Consider the following 13,742-nt stretch of genomic DNA (forward strand, 5'->3'; position numbering starts at 1 on the left):
TAGACACATTTACACTCTCCCACAGTAGTATAGTTAGGTGTGTTGTTTTCAGACTGTTCCTGCAATCAAAGACTGGAATTTCTGCGTACGGGTTGGTTATTGACGTGACGAGGGTTGAATATTATGATATACTGTAGGTGGCATCGGTCTCTACTACTTCCGTCTATTTCCCAACTCTCCAACTCTGAGGCAACTGTTCTCAACGTCTTGCTTGAAAAATGTCAATATGGTAAAAAAACTTGGGTTGAGATATTCCACTTCAGGCTGGAAAATTGGACAATTTTCGCAATGGTGTGCGAATAAAGAATAATGCCCATATTCACCGTAGAATGTTTATTTTAAGCTGAAGTAATTGAGCCAATTTTTTTTATCCGGGGTCATGCAGCTGTAACAATTATCTACATGACACACTACAGGCAATATGAGACTATAGCCGTACCATTTTTATCTATGTTTACCCCACTATAAACAGTCATGTAGTACACTACTAGTGTACCACAGGGTTAATCAGGGTTAATTTATCTATAAACCATTTACATGTGAAAGAGACACTAAATCCTGCTTCCTTGTTTACCCCATTAAATTTCTGACACAGGAAAATTTTTCATTAAACTTTGAAGCTTGTATTAGCCGCGGATTTCTCCACCCCTGGTTTGGCCGTAGAATGATTTGAGGACACATTTTAGTTGTACCTGTTGTTGTCTACACAGAGCAATTGATGGTTCTCCATGACGCACTTTACGCCTTTACTGACACTGTGGTGTGTATTTGTACTGATGGTTGGAACAGGTAAGCCCTTAATATCGTGCCACACATTACTTTTTCGTGACATGCGGTGAATGTTGTACACTATATAAATGTTGTACGTATAATAAACATCATGCAATTTTTCATGACAACAACCACGTTTAGTGGACGTCCTGCTAAGTAAGTATGCTCCGGAATCATTTTCTTCATTCTTTCAGTTCTGTCGAATCCTGAGACCAAGTTGGTACAAGTTTATCGGAATAAAATTGTTTATTGTAAATTGACAAGCATACATTTATATATAGGTGCACACTTTTCAGGACTTTTAGGGCTCCCGTTTTCCTCACAAGCCGTTGACCTTCCCCTTCCGTTAAGTGATATTTTTCTGTTTATGGATGTTACTGTTGCCAGGTTGAATAAAACAGCTGAATGTGCACAAACCATACAGCGTATGCACCGTTGCATTAACTCTTCCTTTAGGTTACCGGAGCACACCATGACATACCACCAACAGTAGCCTGCACGTTTATCTGCAGTATATCAAGAAATCACCCTCGCAGTGTTATAGATTTTCCCCACCCTGGTAACCTCCAGTGGAACAGACAAAATTCTGATGCATTTAATTAAGTGTAATATAATATCGTACATGCAAAAAAAAGTATATTATCAACCTATAATGTCTGTGTGGCAGTATTTTCCAATCAGTGTTTCAAAACTCTTTTAAGTCGTAGGCAAATCTTGGAGTATGTATTACCTTTACATCACTGTCACCACTATACAACTTTCACCATTCAACAGCTTAGATATATGTGGCTTGTAATTTAGGCTAAAATAACTTAGCCACTAATGTCCTCGTGCGGACATTGTCATTCAAAATGCCTTAGATGTCCGTTTGAATATTGTGATAATTGCATAGCTATAAAAGAGAACACATATGCTGACCTTTCAAGTATTAGAAATATAAACTGAGTGCGTTCCTATTGCAGGCGTTTGGGCCAGAGATGTCCTTGGTGGAATTGGTCTGAAGATGGACTGTGTTAGTTCGAATACCTCTGCCTCTGTTGAATGGTGTAAGAAGGAACAATGTGGTGATGACGACCCCGCAATTGAATGCTGGGAACAGAACACCCTGCAAATCGAAAATGTGTCGTATCACAAAGATAAAGGCTGTTACCTGTGCATGGACCAAGACACTAACGAAACACTACACAACGAATCCTTCAATATATACGGTGAGTCCAGTTTCTAATTACAGGTTTTCTGTATAGGATATTAATGCACAACCAGTTTGAGAAAAATCGAGACGCTGTTTTACAGTACTTCATTAAACCACAACAGCCCAGTCTCACATTGTTTATAAACAAGACGACAAAAGTTTTACTGAAATCTGTTTTTTATTAAAGCTATAGACCTGAAGAATCGAGTGATGTCGGCGCGGTGACCTTCCTTACTTTCCTCCCTTCTCGTTATTTTCATGTAAATGATTCCTAGTCTGTATACTATATGCATACATATGACGCATGTCACGTACATACAGCCAAGTCATGATTCATATCGCTGTACCTGCTCCTCCCGTTATTTCTTTGCTTGAAAATGGAAGTTATATGGCTTTCTACGTATTTGCGCCATTTTTACCTTTAAGGTGTATACTGATATGATTTTCATTTATGCTAGTCTGTATCTATCTCATACAAATGTACAGGATTAAAATAATTTTAATAACATCACTGAATAAGTTCAATAATTGATTGAACCGAAAAACATTAATACAGTTTCTGTATGTATCTTAAGCTATCAACAAAATGGGGGCAACCATCAGTGTGAATAAACTACTGTTTTTGTATTGAAGAAACTCCTAAGAGAGTATGGCTGACAGATAAAACCAGTGTACCCCTAGTCTCCGTGGCCGGCAGGTTAGGCGACGTTGTAAGCTTGGCCTGTAATGTTCCATGCTCTAACCCGGAACCTCGTGTCCTGTGGGAAGACAGTAATGGCATATCAATAGGCAACGGAAGTCTCATGCCAGAGGGCGAGTGCAACTACACTAGTGCCATCGATGTCAAACTGACTCCCGGCTTGGCGGGAAATACCATAAAGTGTTTAGCTCAGAATATTGCAATGTGGCCGCCAGTTAGTGCAGCATCCGAGGTTATACTTACACCAAGTAAGTCAATTATACGGTCCATGTATATGGAGCCCTTTCAGATAAAAACAAAACCGTCGGTTATTCCTGTGCTCAGTCCAGCTGGTAACATTCTTTCTCATGTATTGGCTCCTGGCAAGAACATTTTTATTTGTTTATTTTTTTTGTGTGTGTTTTACGTCATTCTCAAGAATATTTTACTTGTACGACGGCGGCCAGCATGATGGTGAGGGAAACCCACGACCATTTGCAGATTGCGGGTAATTAACGTCATAGCTTTAGAGGTGAACCTAACTTCAAATTTGGACCCTTCGTGTGTGTATATCAGATGGTAAAGATGATTTACTTTACAGGAAACGTTATTCGCCTGAATCTTTGGTCAGCTGTCTTATCTCTTTGATGGTTTGGGTTGAACGATATATTGGTAATTATATGTATTGGCTCCTGGCAAGAACATTTTTATTTGTTTATTTTTTTTGTGTGTGTTTTACGTCATTCTCAAGAATATTTTACTTGTACGACGGCGGCCAGCATGATGGTGAGGGAAACCCACGACCATTTGCAGATTGCGGGTAATTAACGTCATAGCTTTAGAGGTGAACCTAACTTCAAATTTGGACCCTTCGTGTGTGTATATCAGATGGTAAAGATGATTTACTTTACAGGAAACGTTATTCGCCTGAATCTTTGGTCAGCTGTCTTATCTCTTTGATGGTTTGGGTTGAACGATATATTGGTAATTGGCCTTGCGATCATTGATCTGGAACGTCTATTAGAGCGACGGGTGGTACACAGATGTCTGTTTTAACTCCTAGATTCACACTTTTCCTGTAAGAAAACTGTCTTTTCCAAACGTCATGACCCACTTACACCCAGTTTGTATATGTGCTTCCTTTGTAGCTGATGTTACCCTCTACGCGTCACCTAGTCATCGTGGCGCGTCTGTCATTGACCTCTGCAGGGAAGAGGTTGCCAATGTGACGTGCGAAGCAAAGGACGTGTTTCCCCCTCCCAACTTCCAGTGGAAACTGGGTGGGAAACCTGTGCAGTCCTATGCATCTGAGTCAAACAACAATACATCCTGCAACAACTACACCTGTTTCAACTATATCTCACTCAAAATAACACTACACCACCATGGCGAACTCTTATCTTGCACAGCCTGGAATCACTTCGGAAACAAGGTGACAACAACATCCAAGATCAAAACGCGAGGTGAGTTATCTCATGGTAGTATCTGACGATGCAGGATTAACGCCTGATGTATATATGCATAATTTGGACTATTGACCTTTTCCCTGTTTTGTTGTCGAATTAATCCACATTAATTTGTGATTTTTTGAAAACGTATATGTAATATTATGCATACTATATTGCATTTAAACAAAGTATGTAGTTCGCATTGTTAGTTAAATGCATAGGCTTCTTTTATCGTGTAGCCCTACCAATTTATCTGAACTTGAAGGATCAAAGGAAACAGTAAGGCCAGGGCAAAGTTAAACTAAAACAGTTTAGACCATGTGCTAATTGGCATTTAACACATATACTTTAAGACGGGAAAATGGCTTCTGAAAACTTCTGCTCTACTGGTTATGCTAACCTGACACTGGAGTAGTGTATCTCCAGAAACGGAAAGACCAATTTTGACTTAGTATGCCAACATTTCGGTTCTCCTGATGGTGACATAATTATGCACTAAAATATGGCGTCAACATAAGTCTTTCCGTTTCCTAGTTACACTGCATATGTATAACTGTTTACAAAATTCATTTATTTAGGTCCCCCAATATTTGAGAAGAAACACCACATTGTAGAAGCAAAGCAACATCACAGAATAAAAATGGCTGTCTTTTTCTTCACCTACCCATTGTTCACAACGGTTAAATGGGAACGGCTCGCTGATCACCAGTGGACACCGATTTCCAGGAAACTCCACAGTGAGGATAAAGCGGTCGTCCGATTCAGGTCAGAGGGGAAGGATGGCAGTTTTTGTGGGAATTTTACTACATTGGATGTGCGGGAAGAAGACGCTGGTCTCTTCAAGGTGACAGTTGTGAACGATGAGGGGGAGAAATCTGTAAACATTACTGTCAGTAAGTAGAAAGAGAATATTATTAGTTTGTATATTTACATTCAACTCTCTCTACCTGTAACCCTTCTCTCATCCCTCGTCGACCGCTCATTTTTACAAAGGGTTCATAGAGAGAGCTTCATCCAAGTAGATGGTATTACAAAGTCATGGTTCAAAAGTTAACAACAGTATGAAAAACATCAATCTAACCATGAGACCCCGAGGCATTAGTGCGGCCTTCAAAGTGATGACAAAGCCATTTCGCTTGGTGATGCCTTAGCATTTTATGACAAGAAGACACCGTGTTATTATGGCGAGAAACCTTATCCTTAAGACATGAAATCTTGTCCTTAAGACTCGAAACCATGTAATTATGGCGAAAACCGTGTTATCATGGCTAAAAACCTTGTCCTTGGTAGCTGAGACCTTGTTATTATGGCGAGAAACTTATCCTTAAGACACGAAAGCTTGTTATTATGACGAGAAACAGTGTTATTAAGACATAAAACAATTTCATCAAGGCATTGAGACATGGAACTTTGTCAGTAAGATATAAATCCTGGTCACAGAGTCATGGAAATCTTGTTCTTAAGGAATGAAACCTTGTCACTGGGACTTGAAACATTGATATTATGACAAGAATTATTGACATTTAACACTGCCGTTAATACATGAAACGTTGCCACTGAGACATGAAACGTTGCCATTGAGACCCTAAAATTTTACACTGAAGCATTAAACATTAAATTTGGGCATAGTGGCATGAAACCTTGTCATTAATAGAGAAATCGTGTCGTTGTGACACAAAATATTTTCACTAAAACATGAAACCTCTTTAAGACAAGAATCCTGGGCATAGATACATAAACCCTTTTCATTTTAATGTGCAACATTGCCACTGACAAAAGAAATCTTTTCATCAAAGCATGACGCCTTGAATAAAGACATGAATCGTTAATTGTCATTAAGACACGAAATATCATTGAAACATTGCCACTTACAGATGAAATCTGGCAATTATGACATCTTTATCCTTGTCATTAGGACAGAAACCTCGTCATTGGAAGATACTGTAAAACCCTTCCCACAAACAGGAACAATACAGGTGTACGTGTAGTTAGGTCTCATGATGACGGAAAAATAAACTACTAATATATCGTGTTAAAAAGAGCCATTCGTTTTTTGGAGAACTTTACATTACACTTATATTACGTTAAACTAATCAGTGGAACACAAGGTACAAGTCGAACCCAATTTGCATATCCTTTGACTTCAGAGATGAAGACTGCAGTTAGCTCCGATGAATTCCTTCTGTTTTGGCTAGTAGTGGTTGCAGAGGTAATACTTGTTGGTATTGGTAGCATCTGGATAGCTATCTTGTACATAAAACTCAGACGTAAAAATGGTAAGTCGGATGTATATTCTCATCACGCTGTAAAAATATCCAAGACTAGAGCTGGTGCCTCATTAATTTTATACGGATTTTAGGTTGACACAGGTAAAAAATTGGTATTACTAACATAAAGATAAATATATATAAGATGCCTAACATGTGAATTATTTTATAAAACAGAATATGTCTCGATGGGCACTTTTTCATGCAAGGGCGTTTCTCCTTAGGTATACGTGAGAAAATGTTGTAATTTTTATTAGTAATCTCTGTAGGACTACAAGAATGATAGTTTTGTTTCAGATCGTAAGCAGGCTGTATCGGAGATGGTGAACTTGCAATCGACGTCTGCTTCGTCAACTCAGTCCAGACCACGGCTTAGCACTCCTAGAGGTAAGTAACAACGTCCCCGAGAATTGGGTACTTTACTTATCTTTCAAAAGTGTTGTCGCTGAATCTTGGGTTTTGTCTGATTTAATCAACCTTTGTACAAGTAAAAATCGTAGTAGTTGGTTCTCCAGATAGGTCTAGTATCCACATTTTCACCCCTAAAACTGTTCGTTGTTGTGAATGACCACTCAACCGAATAGAAATCTCTTTTACTGATATATGAAGTACACAAACTTTGTTGACATAATACTTTTCGTTGTTTTCACATGCTCTCTGGCATGATGCAGGAACCCCTATAAAATCCATCCACATCGATTACAAAAAGGTTATTATTTTCCACAGCCTCTGTAGCTGGAGCATATTATTGATGAATTATTTGCCAGTACTATGGCCATGTTCCCGATGAAGCCATTTAGAGGTTCGTATGAAATGTTTCTCGTAGCGCCATATATGACAGTTTACAAGCATAATTTTATGGGCTTGTGGCGATTTTCTCCCCCCCAAAATCATGGTGTAAATATTAAATATATAAACATCTTTTAAACAGGGTAATATATATTACCTTTGACCTTGACTCTGTAGTCTGGTTAGTTATTCTACATACATCTACATACATATCTGGTGAAAACCCATTTGAAGGTGTACAATACATAAGTCATCTCAAGATTCAAACTGTAGACTACATTTGAAGGTATACACTTCACAACGAATCTCAGGCTTCAAACTGTAGGACGCATTTGAAGGTATACACTACACTACGCATATCAGAGTTTACACTGTGGGATGCACTTAAGATACACTATACACACACGCATATCAGGGTGCAAACTGTAGGATGCATGTACAGGTGCACACTGCTTAACGCATTTCAGGGTTTGAACTGTAGGATGCATTTTAAGGTACACTATGCACAACGCATCTCAAGGTTTAAACTGTAGAACAGATTTAAAGGACGCCTACATTTATAGAACGCATTCACAGGTACTCACTACACAACTACTCTCAGACACATTATATCTGAAGTCTCACAAGACACTACATACTAATATCACACAAGACTTGGCTTACATGACACAAGACTTGGCTTACATGACACAAGACTTGGCTTACATAACACAAGACTTGGCTTACATGACACAAGACTTGGCTTACATTACACAAGACTTGGCTTACATGACACAAGACTTGTCTTACACCACACAAGACTTGGCTTACATTACACAAGACTTGGCTTACATCACACAAGACTTGGCTTACATGACACAAGACTTGGCTTACATGACACAAGACTTGGCTTACATGACACAAGACTTGGCTTACACCACACAAGACTTGGCTTATATCACACAAGACTTGGCTTACATTACACAAGACTTGGCTTACATCACACAAGACTTGGCTTACACCACACAAGACTTGGCTTATATCACACAAGACTTGGCTTACACCACACAAGACTTGGCTTATATCACACAAGACTTGGCTTACATTACACAAGACTTGGCTTACATCACACAAGACTTGGCTTACATGACACAAGACTTGGCTTACACCACACAAGGCTTGGCTTAAATCACACAAGACTTAGCTTACATCAAACCAAACTTGTCCTACATCACAAAAGACTTGGTTTACATCAGACATCACTTGGCTTACATCACACAATACTTGGCTTACACCACACAAGACTTGGCTTACATCAGACAATACTTGGCTTACATCACACAAGACTTGGCTTACATCACACAGCACTTGGCTTATGTCATACCAAACATACCATTACACAACACTTTGCTGATATTGCACAACATTTGGTTTACATTACACAAGACTTGGCTTACATCACACAGCACTTGGCTTATATCATACCAAACTTGTCCTACAACAGACAACACTTGTCTTACATCACAAAGGAATTAGCTGACATTACACAAGACTTGTGTTACATCACAAAAGAATTGGCTTACATTACAGAAGACTTGGCTTACATCACACAAGACTTGGCTTACATCACACAAGACTTGGCTTACTTCACACAACACTTGGCTTACATCACACAACACTTGGCTTACATCACAAAGGAATTAGCTGACATTACACAACACTTGGCTTACATCACAAAGGAATTGGTTACATTACACAAGACTTGGCTTACCTCACACAGCACTTGGCTTATATCATACCAAACTTGTCCTACAACAGACAACACTTGGCTTACATCACAAAGGAATTAGCTGACATTACACAACACTTGGCTTACATCACAAAGGAATTGGCTTACATTACACAACACTTGGCTTACATCACAAAGCAGTTGGTTTACTTCACTCAACACTGGGCTTACATTGCACAACACTTAATTGGCTTACTTTGAACTACCTATGATATAACAGAATGCTTACGGTACTTTCTCTTAGAAAGTCTAGATATCGACAGCGTATTTTTACATTTTCACAACTTTTTGTAACGTTTCAAAATGAAAAATCATTTAAACACAGTTTCCCTATTTTAGAGCGTAAACATACATAAAGATTCACACTAGATCACAACTCTATATTAATCACTGTTAAGATGTAGCTGTTTTTTTTTTCATTTCCAGAAGCGGCCATCGACGTTGAGGGCTACGAGGTACCTGTGATTCGCAATCCCACAGGCAGAAAGCCAATGTCGGACACTCCTGACTACGTTAACACCTGTGATCGGGATCCTCTAACAACAGCTTCAGTGTAAAGAATCTAGACGTATCTGATATTAAATTTCAAAACAGTGCGGAAAGCATTGAATATTTACTGTGGAGTATTTTGTGTATCGTTGATTTGAACAGTTGTGGCGGGGAAGTTGGGGCACAGCATATGCTGGCCCTCCAATGCCAGGAGCTATTTCGCTGTAGTTGCTATTGCTTTTTATATAGCCTTACTTATATAAAAGTTTTTGACCACCAAAGCTATGAAAGTAAGACCGTGTATCCATTACTACTGAAGATATATATTTAATCAATCTGCTGCTCCCTAACACCAAAGAGGACTATAAGCTGACCCCTAGCAGCTATGAAGCTCGTCAATCCGTCACGAATCTGTGTTCCATACGTTTACAGAGTGGTTCATTGTAATGAATTGAAACATATTTTTTTCCTGAAAAGTATTGGTTTTCACAATTTACAAAGCGAGTGTTATAGATCGCTTCTAAAACTTGCACATCTACTTAAAATTTTAATTTGAGGGAAATCTGAGGGTTTTATGTTCCGGCTTTTAAAATATATTATGTTTTTCAAATTCATTTATATAATTGTAACAGAAGTTTGAATTTACCGAACTTACTGCGTGTCATTACCTCATATCTCAAATATCGCTGATTGTGAATATAGCAGATTGTATCTTGTAACGTTTATAACCGACCTGTGCATTTTTCACTCAAATTTATAATCCAGTTGTTTTTATTATGGATAAATTATTGTACATAATCATCAAATTCAAGGAAAATTGCGACATAGTTTTAATAACCTCACGTGCCTATAATTTTGAACAAATTTACCAAAAATAATTGAGGAAGGTATTACTATGATTCTTTAATGTGTTATATGTGATGTATATTGGCGAATGCATAACTGTCAGTCGTCTTGCATTGTAAGTATATCACATGTAAGCCTCCTATTCATAATACTATATGGAATTATCATGTTGGGTCAATTATTAGTGCATGCTTTCTTTGGAATGACTTCTTAGTGGAGATTTCCTTATCACAAGCGCATGATCTAATTTATTTTAATGTTCATAAACTAAGAAAGAAAGAAATGAAAATCTACAAATTCATGTAAAGGTATTTTGTGAAGATATAGTAAGTAAACGATTAGCCTAGGGACTGGTACATTAATTTCTATTACGATGAAGACTTAGTTAGCAATAGGGGAGGAAATGGTTGTGTATTTAGAGAAAAAATGTAAAAAAGAGGAATTTCCTTTCAGTACGAAATCTGGAACTGAAATCATTTCTATGGTTTTGACACAAATAAGAACAAAAAAAGTTCTTACACTCTGTCCACTATTGTTTTGATTCCAGGTTCCATGGTTTATATTTTGTAAGAAATACAAATATAACAAAGCGGCAAAGGCACCGTTAGTAAGCATTTCCTTTAGGCCTGTGCATTATCCCCTAATCTCGAGCGACGTCGGTTTTGGCGTACGTTGTAGTATGACCATCACGCAGTACTGCACCAGTACTCCAGATGTGCAAGGTTCAAATCCATATGTAATTTCAAAAGATTTGGCTGTTTTGTTTTATTTTATTAATTTTGTAAGTCGACATATTAAACACTAGAGATTTAATTTCAGTTCTTTATAAGTTTAAAATGTATTGAATGACCATGTCTGCCAAAGAGAATTTGGTTCAGAAACGGCAGAAATATGCAGTACTGTCAGAGAATAATAAAGCCATCATGAAAATCAGTATCTAGTCTTTATCCGTTTAATGCACATCTATTTTCTCCTTAATCCCTGTGCATGGTTGGTGTAAGAGTGACACTGATTTAGAAGATGACTCCTACAGGAGCATGATAAAAATACCTTAATTGTGGCTCTATTTCACCGGTCAAACCTATTCCGAACATCGCTGTTTCAAATTCTTAAATTGCCGGCTCGCTTTTTATTCACCGTTGAGGTCGTGCGTTCGAACCTAGCTCTAACTGTTTTTTCTGCTTCTTTATGTCAAGGGGTTTGTCAGGTAATTGGCGAAGCCGAATGATTTACTTTTTCAGGTTCTCCGATCTCTCCACCCTTAGATAAACCTTACTGCCGTCATATATGTGAACGGTTAGTGATCACGGAATAAAAAAACATTCAAATAAACAAAATAAATGAATTAAAGAGAGACAGACGATTCCCTTTGCGTAAAATAGCTGACTATTCACAGACTGTCATACAAAGAACCTGTTTTAGATATCACACCATAACGCTGGCTCGACGATTCGTTTTGGACCAGACCCTCGCCTTATTTCTTCCACGGTGTCAACGGCTCTCCGTTCATCATTGTGGTAGAACCCTGGACAGTATTCAGCACTGCAGGTAGTTCGAAGAAATCAAAGGTTAGTTTTTACTAAGCCATCCCATGAAATTTCTCACCACAAATCTTTAGTCACTTGTTGTATTTACTGACATCCAAGTTGACTGATTGTGTGATTTCAATCAAGTCTGCGGTGCACACTTAAGAGGGATAACATGATTGCTCATAGTGGATCCTTTCTAGTACTTCATTGGTCGAAACGTACCACATGTATTTGAACTCAACTAGAATCAGGAACCAAAGATGCCATAGTCAGTCCTGAAGACACGAAGGCACTGCTCCTTTCTCAATTCTCAGCCTGTGTCACTTCTTAACCCAGGAGCTGTTTGCTTTTACTATCGCATGCTGCGCTCAATTGCATAAAAATAAATGGATAGGAATGAACGACCTTATTTTATGCATATCGTGGCGATATTTATATATGCCTTTATCTTTGTACAAAGATCTGACGTTAAACTTAATTATACGCTTATATCGACACAGATCCTAACATGGGTGCCAGGACTAGATCTTACATAAGGTCAAGCTGAATAATAGTATCAGCATTTTGTAAATATATGTATCCAACTGAAAACTATTTGAGAAAACCATGACGAGTGTGGATTTATATGTCTTAGATCAACACTCTTCAGACAGTGTGCTTTGATAAAGTTAATTATGATAACGGAGTCAAGATTGTTTTACATGCAACATGTATTGTTCGGTATTCAGTTGGTAGCGGTATGGGCAATGACTACAATGCGACAACAGACTGTTCGAATCTTACCGGTAAGATTTAACATTACTCCTATGTGGACAAATATGTCCGAAATGAAAAATTTCTCAAGTTACTAATTATACCTACAATACAAAGCTTAAAATCCCACGCCTTTGTTTCTTCCATGTCGAAAATTATTCAGATATAAATGTTTTATTTTTATCACGGGAATAATATAGTCACGGAAATAGTATAACGAATGTATGAATGAACGAAATGTATTGCAACCTAGTGTTATTTAACAGGCTTGTGAAGAAATTCACATATTTAAATGTTTAAACTAATTGAATTTCTCTTCGCCAGATACAAGCCATACTTCTGATGTAGGAAATCACACAAATAATGATGTAACCCCTTCTGTTACATACGTCACATATTGGGCGTTAATTGGTGCCCTCCTTATAGTCACATTGCTATGTCTGTTTTTGATGGTGTTTTGCCCAATGCTGCTAAGATGGAAGGGGAGTCTCGTAATATACAGTAAGTGAGCTGCATGTGCAAGAGGTACTTCTAACTGCCCGAACAACAACTAAGATATAGCCTGGTTAACACTGAGTGAGAAGCATTGAGAAGAATCAAGTTTAATCTAACTAGTCAAACTAAAGTTTTGTTTCACGAATCTTTGCACACGTTGTGTAACTTTCTGTGCATGGATTGTGCTTGATCCTAACTGCACCTCATGGTTCATTTCCTCTTTCGAAAAGAACAGTTTTATGTATGACATAGACCTTCCAACTGGCTGGCGTTATCCCTTTTTGTAAGCAAAACTGGTCATATTGTGATCCGTTTATTGAAGGTTTCCGACTGATTAATCGCTTAACTATTCAGTGAACTAACAGTTTAGTATCTTTTGAATCTTTAACAACTATCTCATTACACAAGCTAGTATAATAATCTGTCACAAACTGTCTTCCACGAATCTAAAATTATCAAAAAAGAAGTTTTTCAGCATTTTCACAGGTATGATAAGTTACATTATATCGTTGAGTAATTAAGATGTGTTTTCACCTTTTGCAGTCTGTAGATTTCCACCAAATCTGTATAGGTAAGACATGTTTTGCATGTTGTCTCTTATAACTCTCTAGACATTGTCAATGGACTCTCTCTACATGTCCGCTGTATTGTAACCTTGCAATCATCGTACCATTGTTTCACCATGTTATCATCTGACCATGGTGCAAAGCGATGGG

General features: G+C 38.0%; 1 protein-coding gene across 1 annotated transcript; it reads left to right on the forward strand.

Moving 5' to 3' along the window:
- Nucleotides 1-356: 356 nt before the first annotated feature.
- Nucleotides 357-3,290, forward strand: LOC135471066 (uncharacterized). Its single transcript, XM_064750111.1, has 4 exons — nt 357-789; nt 1,734-1,979; nt 2,597-2,911; nt 3,244-3,290. Exons 1-4 carry the CDS (start codon nt 729-731, stop codon nt 3,288-3,290), a joined length of 669 nt encoding a protein of 222 aa, XP_064606181.1. The 5' UTR covers nt 357-728.
- The last annotated feature ends 10,452 nt before the right edge of the window (nt 3,291-13,742 follow it).

This window comes from Liolophura sinensis, chromosome 7 (genome assembly GCF_032854445.1).
Source record: "Liolophura sinensis isolate JHLJ2023 chromosome 7, CUHK_Ljap_v2, whole genome shotgun sequence".
NCBI lineage: Eukaryota > Metazoa > Mollusca > Polyplacophora > Chitonida > Chitonidae > Liolophura > Liolophura sinensis.

Bases quoted from the DNA above. Each gene is read 5' to 3' on its own strand.
- LOC135471066 (XM_064750111.1), top strand. From the start codon at position 729: ATGACGCACTTTACGCCTTTACTGACACTGTGGTGTGTATTTGTACTG. The intron at 1,980-2,596 runs GTGAGTCCAGTT...TTTGTATTGAAG, and splicing joins CGAATCCTTCAATATATACG to AAACTCCTAAGAGAGTATGG. The intron at 2,912-3,243 runs GTAAGTCAATTA...TTTACTTTACAG, and splicing joins CGAGGTTATACTTACACCAA to GAAACGTTATTCGCCTGAAT.